Source organism: Borostomias antarcticus (assembly GCF_949987555.1).
Source record: "Borostomias antarcticus genome assembly, chromosome: 19".
Lineage (NCBI taxonomy): Eukaryota > Metazoa > Chordata > Actinopteri > Stomiiformes > Stomiidae > Borostomias > Borostomias antarcticus.
The window spans coordinates 4,621,666-4,641,413 of NC_140252.1; the positions used below are offsets into that span (position 1 = coordinate 4,621,666).

General features: G+C 47.9%; 1 protein-coding gene across 1 annotated transcript; it reads right to left on the reverse strand.

Moving 5' to 3' along the window:
- Nucleotides 1-8,534: 8,534 nt before the first annotated feature.
- Nucleotides 8,535-19,650, reverse strand: gpr180 (G protein-coupled receptor 180). The gene is made up of 9 exons (XM_084453339.1): nucleotides 19,471-19,650; nucleotides 18,727-18,870; nucleotides 12,726-12,923; nucleotides 12,128-12,308; nucleotides 11,768-11,817; nucleotides 11,526-11,683; nucleotides 11,210-11,401; nucleotides 9,855-9,932; nucleotides 8,535-9,730 (listed from the first exon to the last, which is right to left on the reverse strand). Exons 1-9 carry the CDS (start codon nucleotides 19,607-19,609, stop codon nucleotides 9,578-9,580), a joined length of 1,293 nt encoding a protein of 430 aa, XP_084309465.1. The 5' UTR covers nucleotides 19,610-19,650; the 3' UTR covers nucleotides 8,535-9,577.
- Nucleotides 19,651-19,748: the final 98 nt, after the last annotated feature.

Below are 19,748 nucleotides of genomic sequence, written 5' to 3' on the forward strand. Positions count from 1 at the left end.
GCCAGCGCACCTAGTATAGCGTTCGTCCGGTTATCACTCCCTCCCTCCCTCCGTTACTGCGGACAATGTTGGCCTGCATTTCTCTGTTGGCACCACAAGAGGCAGTAGTCCCAGCACACCAAAATCAAGAAGGACAGCAAAATGAACCCGCCGATCTCCACTGCACAAGTAGAGTAGTGGTGAGAGCATTGGACTCCCACCCTGGAGACTGGGGTTGAAGACCCGGGGGGGATGACTTTATGTGACTATACCCCAAACCTCCACATGTTCATCCTTTCACTCCAACCTTTACACCTTGCCTTATAAATCAGATCCTGTCCCAACCCCAACCCATATTCTAACCCCAACCCACACTAGGGACTGGAAGAAGGGCACCAAAACCCACCCACCGATCTCCACTGCACAAGTAGAGTAGTGGTGAGAGCATTGGACTCCCACCCAGGAGACCAGGGTTCCCGGTGGGGATGACTTTATGTTATCATCAGTGTAACTGTTTTAGCCACTCACCGCTACCATTAATGTTATGGAAGCTGCTGCTAGTTGTTGTGAGCCCATTAGCTAACTGGCTATCCCGCTCTCATTGTGCTGGATTAGCATTGGAAGCATTGGAACTGATGTATCCAGGTGACAAGACCCATCTTTATTTATCAGACATTATTTCATGTCATTTCAATTCACAGCTATTTCAGTGGCATGACTAGCTTCCGTCCTCCCAGTCCTGAACAGAAACAAGCCAGCCAACGCACATAAGCCAGGCTGGACCTGGCCTGGTTAGGCCAACTTTTCAGAACGCCTGTATTTGGAGAGGATGCCACTGTCCGAGAGGACATCTGGAGGACTGAAGTTGGTCCTGGTGAAATTATTAAACTGAACCAAATGGCTGACAGTGTCGCCGTTGGTTCCTTTGGTTCAATACAAGGATGCGTTTTAATGCAGCCATGATGTACTGTATGTACATTACATTACAGTCATTTAGCTGACGCTTTTATCCGACTCACAACAATTGCATTTAACGTATAAAAGCCAGTTTACTACTACTTGCCAGAACTTACAAGTTCTTCTCCTTTCTAAAAACAAGTGACTAAGAGCATATTGCTGAAGGCAAAGTGCAAAAATAGCAATCTATTCTAATACAATAAGCATGAGTTGGTTGTGACACACTAAATAGAAGGGGACTTTAATTAATGTAATCAATTACACCTGTGTCTGCCCTACTATGGATCTAAAAGGCCTCATTGGATTAATCAATTCGCCTAATATTGGTCAGTAGCCTATCCTACAATAGGCCTTTAGGCTATAGTGGTGGGGTACGCCTACAGACAGCCAGAAAAGCCATGTCATCAAATTCCCCCTACATTGCCTAAGAAATGTTCTTCACAGATTGGATTTATATTATGGATAGTCCCTCTATTTTATTTGGGTCAATACATTTTTAAAAGACAAAATTCCCGTGTTGTGTTATGTAGGTTACAAAAACAGTTTTCATCATTCATTATTCGAGTTGATTGTAGACTATTGATGTAATTTGCGCTGGTAGGGTTGATAGTTTATATTGCATTATATTGCAACTCTCCTTTTTAAAAGTATAATTTTGTTCTAACGTCTTATAATATGTTGTATATAAGGTCCAGGTTGTCAAAAACGAGCATTGTCCTTCAAGAAAGTATCCCCACCGTAGCCTATACGTACCTTAGGAGGGTCTGGGAAACTGTGCACCTTAAGGAAGAAGAGCTAACGACGTAGTTTACGATGCACATAGCGTTACGATGGCTCCGGAAAACGCGGCCTTGGACTTTTCAACATCAGTGCTAATTTTAGGCTAGGTAACAGCTACTTCCCACATCACTGCCAGTGTTTTTAAGAGTATTATACTGTTCCAGTTGAAATGCAAATTAGGGTCCTTTTCATCTCTGAATGAATAAAAAATTAAATAATCAATTTGCTATCACATCTCTCCTGTGTTATTTTTGATTTGCCTTTATAGCTGGCTTCGCCCAATTAAAAGAGCACATTAAACCACCCTTAGTTGCGTCAACATGGCGGCAAATACAATATTAATCTGCTTTTACGGGTAGGCGACTTACCTCAATACTTAATCTTCAAATGAATGCCTTGATTCTGTGTATGTGGCTGGAATGACACAGGGCACAACTCCCAGTGCTCCGAGGGTTTATGACATCATAATGCATGACCACTCTGATCAAAATATACTGTATGTTTCTTTTTTTCATGGTATTTTCTATAAATGTCACTAATACACTTAAATACACACACACGCACACAAGCACATCTGTTATTGTGTTAATGATAATTTAATATGCAAATATTCACTGTTAATTACTACTGCTTATTTATTTTCAAGTTCAAAGTTCATTTAGGCTATGTATTATTTATTTTACATTTGATACATTTGATTTTGTATGAGTATATATTTTTTGTTAATTGTCTCCTGATTGACCTATTTTATGACCTATTTTTCTATCCATCTATTAGTTTACTTAATTAATTGTATGCTTAATTTGTTTTCTCATGTTTTTATTAAATTGTATTCTTGATGCTTTGGCAATACTGTTAACCTGACATTCATGCCAATAAAGCATATTGAATTGAACCAGGCCAGGTCCAGCCTGGTTTATGTGCATGGCTAGCTTGTTTCTGTTCAGGACTGGTAGGACGGAAGCTAGTCATGCTACTGAAATAGCTGTGAATTGAAATGACATGAAATAATATCTGATAAATTAAGATAGGTCTTTTCGCCTGGACACAATTCCCAATGCTTCCAATGCTAATCCAGCACAATAAGAGCGGGATAGCCAGTTAGCTCATTGTTACGGCCCCATAATATGCTCGAATGTCTAGGGGAAAAGAGCCGTAACCAAAATGAAGTCGACACCAAACACAATCCAAGATGTACCAAAAAAGTGCAGGGTTTATTTCACAAAAGGTAATGTGAAACAGGTATAATACATACGCCAAGGGGGAAAGAAGCGCAAGAGCAATGCCCAAGCAAAGAAATCATAAACATAACGTTCCCAACTAAACTAGTGCCTAACTAATGCAACCAACTAAACTACAGTATAGGCTACTCTACAAAAATACAGAGATTGGCATATGCTCCTAACCTAGTGTGTTTAACATAAGACACCTACGTGAGCAGATGACAACCAGGCCGTGTATGGCCGTGACAAAGGAGGGGGACCCACACCAAACTAAGGATTAACAATAGGATTTAATTAAACTAAACTCAAATACATAAAGTACATAAATCAAACATGGGATGTGTGGTCAGTCATCAGTGGTGTAAGTGAGTGCATGAGTGAGTGAAGAGTGTATGGGTGCAATGTTGAGTAGTGCAAAACCAGGTTCAAACTACAAAGCAAGACAAAGCAATCAGTGTCCCCGGGAGGAGGAACGGCAGCAACTGAGCTCCCAGCTATTCTTGTAGAGCCCAGACACACCGGGCCCAGGTGTGCCAGGGTAGCTGCTGATGACGGCCACGCCCACCTCAGGAACCTGCTAGGACAGACACACTGAACAGACAGTGAACACACACACACACGACACACCTAGACAGGCAAATGGAGTAGGTGGGGCCGTCACCCCCCCCCCCCCCCCCCCATAAGACAGGGTCCCTACAAGACCACCGTCACCAGAGCAACTCAAGCGCAAAACAAAAGAAAACAAGCAAAAAACAAACACAGCTAGCCCAACACAGGAGCCTGTGACAATGTGTCTGCCACCACATTGTCACAGCCCCTGACGTGGCGAATGTCCAAGTCATGGGACTGTAAAAATAGACACCACCTCACCAGCAGCTGGTTCGGGCACCGCAAGGAGTGGATGAAGGTCAGGGGGTTGTGGTCCGTATAGACCACCACCAGAGTCATCCCCGACTCTACATACACCGCAAAATACTGCAGGGCCCAGATTAACCCCAGGGCCTTCTTTTCGATCATCGAATAATTTAGCTGGTGGCGATTAAACTTTCGGGAAAAGAAACAGACCGGCCTGGAAACCTCGCTGACATCGGCCTGCATCAGCACAGCCCCCGCCGCCACTTGACTCGCATCTACCTGCAAGACAAAAGGTCGATCAAAACGAGGGGCAGCCATAACAGGAGCAGAACATAACAGAGACTTTACATTGCGGAAGGCCTCCTGGCACTCAGTTGACCAGACAAACTTAGCCTCGGCCTTCCACAAGCTGGTCAGAGGTGCCACCACAGTGGAGAAGTTTCTGCAAAAACAACGGTAGTATCCCACCATCCCAAGGAACCTCATGAGTTCCTTCTTAGTGGCAGGCTGCGGGAACCGCTCCACTGCCTCCACCTTGGCCTGCACCGGGGCCACCTGTCCCTGGCCCACCACCTTGCCTAGGTAGGTTACAGTAGCACAAGCAAACTCACATTTGGCAAGGTTTACCATAAGCCGGGCAGCAGCCAGCCTGTCAAACAAAGCTCTAACCCGCTGCATGTGCGTAGCCCAGGAGTCACTGCAAACAACAAGGTCATCTAGATAAACCGCACAGCCGGCAAACCCCCCCACCACATGGTTCATCAGCCGCTTGATGCTGGCAGGTGCGTTCCTCAGTCCAAACGGCATAACGGTGTAAGAGTACAGCCCAGATGGTGTGATAAATGCTGACACTTCCTGTGCACGTTTGGACAGAGGCACCTGCCAATAGCCCTTCAGGAGATGACATACTGACATACTTCGCAGCCCCCACCAGGTCAATGCAGTCCTCCATTCGAGGCAGCGGGAAAGAGTCAGGCTTAGTCACCTTGTTGACCCGCCGGAAATCAGAGCAAAACCTCAGGGACCTGTCAATGTCGTGCACAATCCAGTCAGTACGAGAAGGCACATCACCAAATAAGCTTGGATACTGAAGAATGAGCGCCTCAAATTCCACCGCCTGCCCCTCAGTCAAATGGCTAAGCAGCCCCCTCAGGCGCTTGAGGGCTGCTGAATTATTCAGCCTACCGGACAACAACCCCCCATCCGGCTCAAGAACAGCCTCGTCCGTATCCTACCCTGATACCACCCCCGCCATACCAGCCCCCAAGGCAGGGCTCACCGCCGGCCACCCCTGCTGGTCAGTGCCGGGTGCTGCACTGTAGTAGGGCTTAAGTAAGTTCACATGGAACAGCTTCACCGACTTTCTACGACCAGAGGTGTTGATCAAATGAATCAGATTCGATTCATGAATTCCAAAATCGATCTTTTATTTAATTAATGAATCAATAAATGAAGGAATGAATAGTTCATTAATTCATTCAATGATTCATTCATTCATTTTTGGAAATCAGTATTGTTACCCAGCCCTAGTATTGATGTGTTGCATAACTTCGCAGTCATGTAATTAAGGTTACAGCTAAAAAAAACGAAACAGGTTTTAGTAACACTAACCGAATCGATATTGAATCGCCTGTCTGACTGTCTGTCTGATCATTTGCTTGCTGGTGGAAAGGTGGTGAGAAACCCAGCAGGGAACAGTGGTCGTTAGTCACTGTGGTTAATCTTTAGTCAGAACCACCGTCTTTCCCATCACTGAGCTGTTTTTACCTCAACCTACTTCAGACTCTGAGGAAGAAAAATCCCATGTTATCCTGTGTATCCTGTAGATAGAAGGTCCTACTTCACCAACACCTGGCTCAGCATCTCAGACATGTTAACTGACATGTCCATGTAAAGTAACTCATTATGTAATGTAGCTCATTCTGGACAACAGGAGTTTTCGATAATAATAATAATCTTTATTTATAGCGCACATTTCAGACACAACGTGCCTCTCAATGTGCTTTACACAACATAATAAATACTAAATGCAAATAGAATAAACAGAAAAACACACAAACACAAACGTAAAATTCAGACATGAGAAAACAATGTAAAATAGGAATGACATTATGCTAACAAAATTAAAAACCTGCATTGTTATTATCCAATGGGAAATGCCCTTTTGAACAGGTAGGTCTTCAGATTTTTCTTGAACGTATCCACGGTGCCAGATTTTTTTTAAATCTAGTGGAAGCTCGTTCCATAATCTGAGGGCATATGAGGAGAAGGCAGCTTCACCATATGTTTTAGTTCTGGTGCGAGGAATGGTCAGTTGCAGTGATTCTGATAATTCATTGTTAATGCATATTTGGCATCAGTATGCTCAGACAACCTTGCAGAGAGGCAGCTTGAAGGGCATTCAGAGATAGCACATTATTTGGTCACTTCAGCCAAAGTTGTCCTCTCTCTCCATGTTGTTCTGTTACGCTTTATAGAGGCCATGTCTTTCCAGGATAGCAACACCACATCAAGTTCAGAATGAGGACAGATATGATCGCACATCCAATAAGGTAACCCTTAACATGGCTTTACACTTTAGGTAACTCTTAACATGGCGTTACACTTTAGATAACCCTTCATGAGTTTACCCTTTAGATAACCCTTAATATGACTTTACACTTTAGTAAAATCTTATGATTTCACACTTGCATGCACACACACGTACACACACGCACACGCACACACACACTCACACACACACGCACACACACACGCACACACGCAAATCATTTCTCACATGCAAAAGTGGCTTATTCTTTATTTACAAACAATGTAATAGTCATTAATCTAAACAGCGCAACGAAACATGCTTTAGATGAACATTGATTGGACAGTCTCTTTTTCAGACTGTTATTCCCTGTCATTACGGTACTTCTATTGACCTATAACATCGTACCTGAGCCCCTCTCCAGCCCACAGGTATCATGATTATAACATGATTATAACATTATCCCTGAGCCCCTCTCCAGCCCACAGGTATCATGATTATAACATGATTATAACATCGTACCTGAGCCCCTCTCCAGCCCACAGGTATCATGATTATAACATGATTATAACATCGTACCTGAGCCCCTCTCCAGCCCACAGGTATCATGATTATAACATGATTATAACATTATCCCTGAGCCTCTCTCCAGCCCACAGGTATCATGATTATAACATGATTATAACATTATCCCTGAGCCTCTCTCCAGCCCACAGGTATCATGATTATAACATGATTATAACATTATCCCTGAGCCCCTCTCCAGCCCACAGGTATCATGATTATAACATGATTATAACATCGTACCTGAGCCCCTCTCCAGCCCACAGGTATCATGATTATAACATGATTATAACATCGTACCTGAGCCCCTCTCCAGCCCACAGGTATCATGATTATAACATGATTATAACATCGTACCTGAGCCCCTCTCCAGCCCACAGGTATCATGATTATAACATGATTATAACATCGTACCTGAGCCCCTCTCCAGCCCACAGGTATCATGATTATAACATGATTATAACATTATCCCTGAGCCTCTCTCCAGCCCACAGGTATCATGATTATAACATGATTATAACATCGTACCTAAGCCCCTTTCCAGCCCACAGGTATCATGATTATAACATGATTATAACATCGTACCTGAGCCCCTCTCCAGCCCACAGGTATCATGATTATAACATGATTATAACATCGTACCTGAGCCCCTCTCCAGCCCACAGGTATCATGATTATAACATGATTATAACATTATCCCTGAGCCTCTCTCCAGCCCACAGGTATCATGATTATAACATGATTATAACATCGTACCTGAGCCCCTCTCAAGCCCACAGGTATCATGATTATAACATGATTATAACATGATTATAACATTATCCCTGAGCCCCTCTCCAGCCCACAGGTATCATGATTATAACATGATTATAACATTATCCCTGAGCCTCTCTCCAGCCCACAGGTATCATGATTATAACATGATTATAACATTATCCCTGAGCCTCTCTCCAGCCCACAGGTATCATGATTATAACATGATTATAACATTATCCCTGAGCCCCTCTCCAGCCCACAGGTATCATGATTATAACATGATTATAACATTATCCCTGAGCCCCTCTCCAGCCCACAGGTATCATGATTATAACATGATTATAACATTATCCCTTAGCCCCTCTCCAGCCCACAGGTATCATGATTATAACATGATTATAACATTATCCCTGAGCCCCTCTCCAGCCCACAGGTATCATGATTATAACATGATTATAACATTATCCCTGAGCCCCTCTCAAGCCCACAGGTATCATGATTATAACATGATTATAACATTATCCCTGAGCCCCTCTCCAGCCCACAGGTATCATGATTATAACATGATTATAACATGATCCCTGAGCCCCTCTCCAGCCCACAGGTATCATGATTATAACATGATTATAACATCGTACCTGAGCCCCTCTCCAGCCCACAGGTATCATGATTATAACATGATTATAACATGATTATAACATCGTACCTGAGCCCCTCTCCAGCCCACAGGTATCATGATTATAACATGATTATAACATCGTACCTGAGCCCCTCTCCAGCCCACAGGTATCATGATTATAACATGATTATAACATCGTACCTGAGCCCCTCTCCAGCCCACAGGTATCATGATTATAACATGATTATAACATTATCCCTGAGCCCCGTCTCCAGCCCACAGGTATCATGATTGTCATCTCAGGCACTTGGAAGGTAAACAAAGCTGTGTGGACATTGTTGCACATTTCTAGATCAAATGTCAAAGAAAACAATAACAAGCATTCATGTTCAAGTATAATTCCATAATTGATGCAAATAACAATAATACAATTCTCACATGCATCTACCCGACTGTAGCCTGGCTCCTGCCCCCTGCCTGCCAAGTGAGTGTACTGCGGATAGTTTTCTCCACCCATGACTGAGAGTTAGTTCTATGTGATTGCTTAAGTTTTAGCAGAAAGAACCAAATATTATTGGTTGAACGTTGACAACAATGGAATGAGACAGCAGCAAAACATGTGCGCCAAACACTTTGAAATACATAAGATACATAGATAATTTACTGGAAAAAATACAACGAAGAACTTGAACATTTCCAAGCATTCACGGTACACATGGGATTGTTTTGGAGAGTTATACGTCAGATATAACATCATCCATCCATTCCCTCTTACACAAGGGACTAGAAATACCCATCAAACATCTTATTTCATGTTCCTAGTATGTAAAGAGTTGTTTTTCTAGTTAGTCTTGTACAGAATTCCTAAATCCAGCCATAGTTGAAAAAAATAAATAAAATAACTAAATGACATACTCAAAATTGGAAATGAGACAGTAATATAATCCACCTGTTGCACACTAACAAGCGAGACTCTGCAGGATGAAGTTCTTGGACAGCTTTGTCTGTGCTCTTAAAAACGTGGCGGCGCTCTTATCCTGGGAGCTCTGGGAGGCGACTGTGCTGCTTGCGCTTGGTGGAGCCTGGTCAGGCCTGCCAGCGTACCCGCTCAAGCTGCCTCCTCACTTGTACACATGCTCAGGCTGGCTGTACATCCGCTGTGGGGACCAACTTTAGTTTTTTTTCCAATGCAGACCCTTCCTTTCACCCCTCAATCGGGGCGCCTTTGCCTGTGGGCGGAGCTAGTGGAGGAGAGTGGCCCTGCCGTTCCCGGCGTGTCACAGCGCGTCCCTCCCTCCCGGGTCCCTCGTGTGGTCAGTAGCGTCCCCGGCTGGCTCTGGACATGGTGAGCGGTAGAGTGACCGAGGACAGAGACGAGACCTCCCAGTACAGACTGCGGGACAGAAACAGCTGGTAGAGAATCACCACCGATATGGACTGGCACAGGATCACACCGATGGTCACCACCTGGAGACACACACACACACACACGCACACGTGTGAAGGCACACAAACACACAATTTTGTTCACTAACTGTTGTCATTGCGCTTGTGAATGGTGTCCATGCTGCATCGGGTCTAAATGACTGACCTTGTCTCTCTGATGCTCATTGAAGACAAGTGTGATCAGGACCAAGGTGGGGTGGCACAGGAACCAGAGGAAACAGCCCTGTGACACAGTTAGACGTATTACACAGGACCCAGAGGAAACAGCCCTGTCACACACAGACTTATTACACAGGAACCTGATGAAACAGCCCTGTCACACACAGACTTATTACACAGGACCCAGAGGTAACAGCCCTGTACACAGGCTTATTACACAGGAACCTGATGAAACAGCCCTGTCACACACAGACTTATTACACAGGACCCAGAGGTAACAGCCCTGTCACACACACCTCAGAGGTCGTTTTATTGGCCACACGGCAGTTACACACCAAAACACAACACTAACACTCAGTCCAAGTGCTGGTCAGGGACCGGACTGAAGAGCATCTGCTCTTCTGCATGTTTTTCATATTGGGTTCTTGTAGGAAACCTTAGCGAACACAGGGAGAACATGCAAAGTCCGCACAGAAAGGCCTGGGAGATACCCCACCTGAGTACCCGACAATCCTGGGGAGAACATCCCTAGTTCCGACAACGTCCCAAGCGGGAATTGAACCCAGGACCTTCTTACTGTACCGCCACAGAACATATATTGGTGAGGTCATGGAAGACAGTTTTACATCAGTACACTCTGTCCTACAGGGTGTGTGTAATACTCAACTCTGTCCTACAGGGTGTGTGTAATACTCAACTCTGTCCAACAGGGTGTGTGTAATACTCACCTCTGTCCTACAGGGTGTGTGTAATACTCACCTCTGTCCTACAGGGTGTGTGTAATACTCAACTCTGTCCTACAGGGTGTGTGTAATACTCAACTCTGTCCTACAGGGTGTGTGTAATACTCAACTCTGTCCTACAGGGTGTGTGTAATACTCAACTCTGTCCTACAGGGTGTGTGTAATACTCAACTCTGTCCTACAGGGTGTGTACAGTATAATCCTCATTATGCCTACCAGCCTTCCTGTTTTCTGAGCCATGTTTATTTGTCACATACTACGGGTGCGTTCGTAAATGCGCTCGGTTTGAAAATTCAGAGCACTGCACTCTGGGAGCACTCAGAGTGCACACTGGACGCTCTGACTGAAAAGACCGAGCAAACTGACCATCCCTAAATTAACTCAATCAATTAATCAATCAAAGCTTTATTTGTATAGCGCATTTCATACACATACACACTGATTTCAAGGCGCTCTATGATGTTGAAACCGGAGCAGATTCTCGGAGCGCATTTACGAACGCACCCTACATCATACAGGCACAACAAGCAGTGAAATGTTCTTCCGTTAGCTCCTAGATTGTGCACACACTAACGTAGGGGTCTGCGGGAGTGTGTACCTTGGCAAAGCCCAGGTAGAAGTCTCTCTTGAGGGCGCTCCTCTCGGAGCTGATGATTTGGTGGAGCACGGAGGCCAGCAGCAGCGCCAGGCTCACCCGCAGTGCCAGGAGCAGCAGGCCGGCCACGCTGCGCTGGGCGTGGTAGCTGTGGTGCTCCGTCTCCTCGTACTGCTCCCACAGCAGCAGCGCCCCCTGCAGGACAGCATACAAGCACATGGGACCGTGGGAGTACTGCAGCAGAGAGAAGCCAGCCTGTCGGGGTCGGTAGAGGTTAGAGGTCAAAGGGCAGGGTTAGGGGGTGGGGTCGGACTCTGACCTGCATGGCCACACCCCCCAGGGCCAGGGCGGTGGAGGCGGGGGAGGAGTCCCACTGCAGCGGTCTGCTCTGGGGCTTCCTGCCTCTGCTCAGCGTCCAGCCCATGCACAGACTCAGCAGCATGTACAGCATGGACACCTGGGAGACCATGTCACAGACTGCACCACCAGGAACTCGTTAGACACAGACAACATGAAAGCAACATGGAAATGAGACATGTGGTGTAGTAGTAGTAGACTCACACTCAGCCAAGCTTCCCATTATGGGTCTGCCCACACCGTCCAAGGCATACCTGTAGGAGACACCACAGCAAATCGGTTATAAACACCACAGCCAAACGTTTATAAACCTCACAGTCAAACGTTTATAAACACCAGTCTAACATCAATGAACACCACAGTCAAACGCCTAACACCATAGACAAATGTTTATAAACACAGAAAGACAAACATTTATAAACACCACAGACAGTCAAACGTTTATAAACACCACAGACAAACATTTATAAACACAGACAGACATACATTTATAAACACCACAGACAGTCAAATGTTTATAAACACCACAGTTCCTAATCAACAACAGGATGGCATGTGTCTGACCTGGCCAGGTGGATGTAATTGAAGAGGGCAGAGACTCCCTGCAGCATCAGGGCTGTGGACAGGACCTTCAGCACCTTGTGCATGGGGCCTCCCTTACGCAGGGCCTGCCACAGGGGCTGCACATAGATGCAGGACGCCACGAAGTAGGCCAGGATCAACAGGAAGTAGAAGCTATAAAGGCCTGCCAAGAAGCACGGGGACGGAGGAGGAGAGGTGAGAGAGGAGAAGATGAGCTTCATAAACAAAGAACAACTGTCATTTTTATATCGTGTAACTATGCAAAAATGATTCCTAAGGAATAGGTAGGAGGTAACATGCATATAGCTCGTCTGAATCTGTATATCGCTGACCCCAGGTCAGCTGTTATCATGTCTGTCAGGAGTAGGGCCTGTATATCGCTGACCCCAGGTCAGCTGTTATCATGTCTGTGGGCAGGGGCCTGTATATCGCTGACCCCAGATCAGCTGTTATCATGTCTGTGGGCAGGGACCTGTATATCTCTGACCCCAGGTCAGGTGTTATCATGTCTGTCAGGAGCTGGGCCTGTATATCTCTGACCCCAGGTCAGGTGTTATCATGTCTGTGGGCCTCTACTGACCGGCCTCCTCGGCGCTGAAGTGTTCTCTGGGGTTCCCGGCGGCGTCGGGGTTGAGCAGCAGGATGTGGAAGTGCAGGCCGGCCTGCTGCGGGACGCTGCCCTCTTGGCAGGTGTAGCGGTCAGCATAGAGGGCGTGCCAGGCCTGGGGGGCCGGCTGGGGGGGGATGGTCTGGTTGTGCTCCTCCTCGCTCAGCCGGACTGGGTGGGTTAGACAGTAAACAACATGGTATTTTACTTATAGACTAAGACTGGGGGTGTTAGACAGTAAACAACATGGTACTTTACATATAGACTAAGACTGGGGGTGTTAGACAGTAAACAACATGGTATTTTACTTATAGACTAAGACTGGTGGTGTTAGGACTGCATGAGCCAGTGCAGTCGCAGTCACGTCTAGTCGGTAGAAACTGGCGAACATGTGGGGAATTGACCAACTTGCCGCCACGCAGATATCTTGCACTGATAAGCCCCTGAACAGTGCCCAAGAGGTGGCCATGCCTCTGGTAGAACGAGCCCTGAGACCCACAGGGGGTGGCAGACCCTTACACCCATACGCCATGGTGATGGCATCCACAATCCAGTGTGATAGCCGTCGGCTAGAAATGGGTTTTGCCGCACGGGGAGGAAACCATGAGATGAAGAGCTGGTCGCTCTGTCTGATGGCACTAGTCCTGTCTACATAAGTGCGTAAAGCACGCACAGGACGCAAAAAATGAAACCTCCTTTCCTCGTCAGAGGAGAATGGAGGAGGGTGGAAAGCTACGAGCTCCACAACTGTGCTGTTGGGAGCAGAAATTACTTTGGGTACACATGCGGGGTTAAGGCCTGGTTCATAGTCAACAGTGCAGTCTTGAAGGAGAGAGCCTTCATATCGGCACTCTCCAGTGGCTCGAAGAGCTGCCCAGAGAGCACCTCAAGTACGATGGGGAGGTCCCACGAAGGAGCTATAGGTCCGGACACGGGATGCATACGGCGCACCCCTTTCATGAACCAAAGCACCAATCGGTGTTCACTCAGTGCATCGGAATTGAAGCCTACATGGTAGGCAGAGATAGCGGCTAGATAGACCTTAACGGTACAAAAAGCCCTGCCAATGTCCGATAAGGATTGCAGAAAACATACGACTTTAGCAGCAGAGCACTGAAAAGTGATGCTGTCCAACACAACACTTCTCAAACACATGCCACTTGTATGCCATGTTTATGTGGAGAACACCCTAGCATTGTGCAGGGTATGGATCACGTTGGGTGGGAGTTCATCCGCATCCACGTTCATACTCTCACAGGCCATGCCCACAGGGCTAGTAGCTCGGGTCTGGTATGGAAAACCTGACCGTGCGCCAGGGATACTAGATCCCTGCATAACGGGAGTGGCCATGGTTGGTCCGAGAGGAGCTGTGTGATCTCCGCTAGCCACGGTCTGCTCGACCAACGTGGGGCGATCAGAATCAGTAACAGGCCCTGCTCCCTGACTCTGGCTAGAGTTGGGGTGACGAGGGCGATCAGAGGAAAAGCATACAGTAGCACGTTTGGCCACAGATTGGCCAGCGCGTCTACTCCGAGAGGTGCCTCATCGTCCAGAGAGAAGAAAATAGGGCACTGCGCGTTTTTGTGCAAGGAAAAAAGATCTACGGAAGCCTGGCCGAATCTCTCCCAGATCTGACCTACCACATCTGAGACCAGAGTCCAGTCCCCGAACCGGGGATGTCCTCTGGAGAGCAGGTCAGCTCCACAGTTCTGCGTGCCTGGGACATGGGTCGCACGTAACGACGCTAAGTGGTTGCTGCACCACAAGATCAATCTGTGTGCCAGCTTGCATAGAGTCACGGACCGAGGACCACACTGGCGATTGATGTAAGCCACTGCGGTCGTGTTGTCTGTCCTGACCAGGACATGACGGCCTCGCAACAGGGGTAGGAAATGTCTCAGCGCCAAGTAGACTGAGAGCAGTTGAAGGTAATTGATGTGAGCGTGGCGGAGCTGTGGAGACCACACTCCGTTCACGGCTCTTCCCTCAAGAACAGCCCCCCAGCCCCAGAGGGAGGCGTCTGTTGAGAGCTCTGTTCTCGATGACACCGCGCCCATGGGATTTCCGACCTCGAACAGGCGGGGGTCCCTCCATGAGTGGCGGAAGGTGGCAGCGGGGGCACAAGTATAAGCTTGCTACCCAATGTTGAAAATCCTTCATTAACAGTGGTCCCGGAGGAACTACTGATACTGTATGGTCGATGCCATGAGTCCCAATAGATGAAGGCACAGCCTGAACTTGACCCAGTGTCCCAAGCAGAACATGGCCAGACACTGTTTGAACGAGGCAATGCGTTTCTCTGACAGAGTAGCTCGAAACGTGACAGAATCCAACCTGACTCCCAGGTATTCTATTGACTGAACTTGGATCAAAGCACTCTTGGCTAGATACACCCTGAAGCTGCTAGGTGTGTTAGAAGAATGCCTGTGTCCCGTACTGCCTGCTTCTGTGATGGGGCGCAGAGCAGGTAATCGTCAGGATTATCATGCCCTGGAGTCACAATGGATGGGGGGCTGCCTCCACACATTCGGTAAACACTTGTGGGGCGGTGTTTACCGAATGTAAACACTGCTCCCTCCCTCTTTGGAATGAGGAAATATCGAGAGTAAAAACCGTTCTGACTGTCTCCTTCTGGTACGACTTGTATGACCCCTTTGTGCAGGAGAGAGGCAATCTCCTCCTTAAGCACTGAGGCAGAATCTCCCCTGGCTATTGAAGACACCATTCCGGTGAACGGAGGGGGCTTTGTAGCAAACTGTAGTCTGTAGCCCGGAGATACGGTGGCTAAGACAGTCCACCCGGCCAGTGAGAGGCCCATGCTGGGGTCTCGTCAGAGGCGCGGTAGCGCCCTCTGCCGGCGTCATGGGGGTCGCCGGTTCATATTTTGACAATGTTTTTATTTTTATCTTCCGAGCCCTTGGCTTGGACCTGCCTGGTTGCAACAGACAAGAGCATTGTAGATGACGACACATGACATTTTCCACTTCTAACCCCTGCTGGGGACGAGAGGAGAGCTGCTGAACATGTACTATAGCACGGGACGCAACATCGCACCCGGGTCTCCGAGGCAGCGTGTCGAACGAGCCCAGAACCCTGGGCCGGGAACCTGAAGAACTAGGGCTTCTACCATCTGTCTCTTGGGGGGTGAATGCACTTGTTCTGGGGGGGCACCGGAACACCGAACGAGTGTCCCCCTCAGAAGACCGGGCGATCGCCAGGATGCCTGATTCTTGTTGGACGCACTGGGCTGTCCCTTCTTCTTAGCGGGGGGGCTTGGGATTCTGCTTAGCCCATGCTTTCCCTTTTGCAGATGGGGTCTGTGAGCAGGACCGTACCTGTGCCTCAGGGGGAGCAGCCCTGGGGTTCCCTGGAGGAGGCGGGGGTCGGTTGTAGGTGGCTGGACGGCCGAATCTGTCTCAAACCGAGCCCTTGGGAGGGGCAAGTTTGGACTGGGTCTTGCGAGGTAGAACGGAAGTGTATATCTCGCCCTCCTTCTGTCTCTGCTCACAGGCTGCTCTGCGCGCGGCGATAGCCTTCTCGAATAGGAGTTTAGGGTCTACCGGAGCATTGATCATTTCAGAGAGCTCTACTCACTACAGATATACACAGAATACATTAGTCCTTTAGCAGACGTTTTTGGTATGCGGCAAGAAGAGAGACCGTGTTCAAAGCTTTAGCTGTGAGGCTACAGGATTTGTAGACCCTTTGGTTCACGGAAGACTTGAAAACCATGGTCGGCTGGGGCCAGCCAGGGCAGAGATGGTGGGTGATCTCTGTCACGAAAGTGGACAGGTTGGTGAGACCCTCCGATTCCAAACCCTCCATCTCCAGGTGAAGGAAACCCTTCAGCTGGACTTCGTCCGACTGGGGTTTATTCCAGTAGCTCGAGCCCCTTGATGCAGTCGGGGTGCAGGGGAAGGAGCTGATGGGGAGTAGGAGCACCCAACGACAGCACTTTACCATCATAGATGGACTTATGCCCCACCTGGGGACCCATAGGAGTGGGCCAGGTAAGGCCCAGGCGAAACGCTGCTCTCTTACATAGTTCCACAAATGAGAGGTCGGAATCAGCGGACTCCATGGACTCACTAGCTGCACTACCGATGGTAGGAGGGCCGATAGCCGACCACTGTCCTCCTCTTCCTCCTCGTCTGCTGGGAAGAGGGCATCCCCCTGATCAGCATACGTCATGTCAATAGTATCGCTGTTCTCGTAAGGGAACGGAGCCTGAGCCAGTCATTAGGTGAGAGGCTGGAAGAGTTCCAATTCCTTGCCACAGTCCCGAACGCTGGGGCCGGGCAGCTCATCATCGATAAGTGCGAGCATGGATTCCCGGACCGTAGGGGTGGGGTCGAGAGTGGCAGGACGCTTGCTAGCGATCCTCTCCCGCCTCACAAAGGCCGTGTCTGTCAGGGCACTGCACGCCGGACATAAGGATTTATCTGCCAGTGCAGCCGCAGTGTGGAAGGGTCCCAAACACAAGGCAGAGGTTGTGGGCGTCCTTCCAAGCTATCATACAACCTCAAGCTCCGTCATATTCTCTGGAGTTGGGTGTAGCCATGTCAAGGAGGGGGGTGACTAGCTAACTGGTAAGAGTTAGGTAGTACTGCTGTCTTAAAAGTAGAGCAGGACAGTGACGACCTGTTGTTAGCTAATAAGCAGCGGCCTGTAGCAATGTTGCTAACTAGCTTATAAAGTCTGGTTAGCACAGCTAGTTTAAAGTAACTAGGACAGTGACGAACTAGCTAACTAAAGGGTAAGCACCAACACACGAGGTCCGGGGACCACAGGGTCAGAAGCCTGCGGTCAGGCTAGGCTAATTAGCTTGTGACGGCTAGTTATCTGTGCCAGCTGTAGCTAACTGGGGACAGTGACATACATGTTTTAGCTAGCAGGGGCTGTGCTAGGGCTATCAGCAAGCGAAGTTTGGTGAACCCAGTGACGGGGAAGCAAACTACATAGGCCGTTATGCGATGCTAGGACCTCGGTTGTGACACCGAGGACAATAGCAACTTAAAGTGACAGACTAGACTAGGTGGATGGTTGTAACGCTGTAGAGCTAGCTACCTGAGAACCAGTCTGCAGTATCGTGGGAACCCATACCGTAATGAAGGAGGATGCACGATAGCTACACTGCCACTAGGTGTGGCGAAGGGAGTGACCATCCTTGTAATGGGAGGGAGACTCCAGGCAATCTTCCAGCGGGAGGAGAGCTTAGTTATGCTTGTGACAGCTTCACTTGCTAGCCTGTGAGGGCTAGCCGGCATCACAAATAGTGGGCTCGGGAAAACTGTCTCGTGCTCGGCGACGGAAGACGGTGACCAGAGGCTACCGAATCCCCCTACGAGGTGAGTCCGTCCGAGCACACTACTAGGCAGGTTCAACACAAACTTCACGGTGGAAGAGAGCGAGAATGACGGGCTCACCGCTGGTCAGCGTGTGTAAGTACAGGGGGTGTGGCTACCTGTCACACATGACCAGTCTGTCATTCTGACAAACGTCTTTGGCTTCCAGCAGGATGTCACGTGAGCGTCATCCCATAGTGAAACATTGCAACGAATGTTGAAATAGAACCAAAAGCTCCACCTCGAGTGTATTATTGCTTTGATACAACAGCACTGCACTGTCCTATAAATATCCTTTGGGAAAATATTGCTTTCAGCCATCTGCAATCCGAAAAATAGTTCTACTTTGTTTACTGTTGCTATAGGCAACCAAAATGTATCAAAGTGGACTGATTTGCCCTTTGGTATTGTGGTTATTGGCACGGCTCCAAATGCCTCTTGGACAATCACAATGCATGGTTGGAACTAGCTGTTGAATGATGTTAGTTAATAGCTGCCAAATGAGACCGACTGACACTCATGGAATAATTATATTAATCAAGCTGTTAATACAGAGGAATATGTTTTACCACAGACTGTGAGCTAAACTAACAATGGCTCTCTACGCCCCGGTGTCGTGTTGGACTCACTGGAGAGCTGAGCTCTGGAGAGGCGGTCGGGGCAGCTGAGGTTGTCAAAGCCTTCCTCCAGATCCTGGAACAGCAGCAGACGAGACTCCTTCTCCACGGCCAGTGGAGCGTTATCCAGCCTGCACACGATCAGACCGCTGCCCCCTGGAGGAGGGAGGGAGAGAGAGAGAATATAGGTACAGAAAGAGATAGAGGAAGAGTTGAAATTAATTGAAACCTTTAGTTCTAACATGGCACTATATTTTGCTGGAGAACCATTGGTTCTGAGCTGAGCAGTGCTCACATCCATGATCAGGGATCCATACAGGTAGCTATATTAATCACTGTGTTGACTTGACACCACTGTGTTCACAGGGACTAATTATGGCCTGAATGACCTGGGCTCTGGGCTCACAGAGGGCCTGTTATTCACTAGGGTGTAAATTAAATTTGAACCCTCAACAATTAGTGTTTTGTCCTCCTACCTATTATGGCATTGAATGGAGTCATATCCCACCATTCACACAATATGTATTTTGTGTCTGTGACAAATGTATCAAAGCCTTGAATGAGAGACTGTGAGTAAGGTACAGAAGGTCCAATGGGGTCACACTGACTGTCCACAACATGGGTCGTCGACTCGCCACCTCAATTCTGACACCAGCGAACAACAGACAGAGCAAGGAAGCCTGCATCAACTGAAGAACGAGAGATGGACATGCTGTATGCAGGCAGCGTCTAGATACTGTCTTATAGGGTTCCTACCGTGGTACATGAACCTGGTGATGTACTGGCCATTCTGTTGTCGTGCGGCATCACTCCTGAAAACTCCCGATACCGTTTTTCCAAACGCAGCCGCAGCACAGAGTATGAAGGCGGTGAGTGTGGCCCAGAGATGAGACATTGTCCACCTAGTTATACCCCAGCCTCGGCATTAACAGGGCATTTTCTGACAATGAAACAGTGGACTGACTGATCTATCCAGAGTTCCCTCTGCACTAACACGAATGATGGATTTAGAGTTTACCCAATCATCGAAAGAC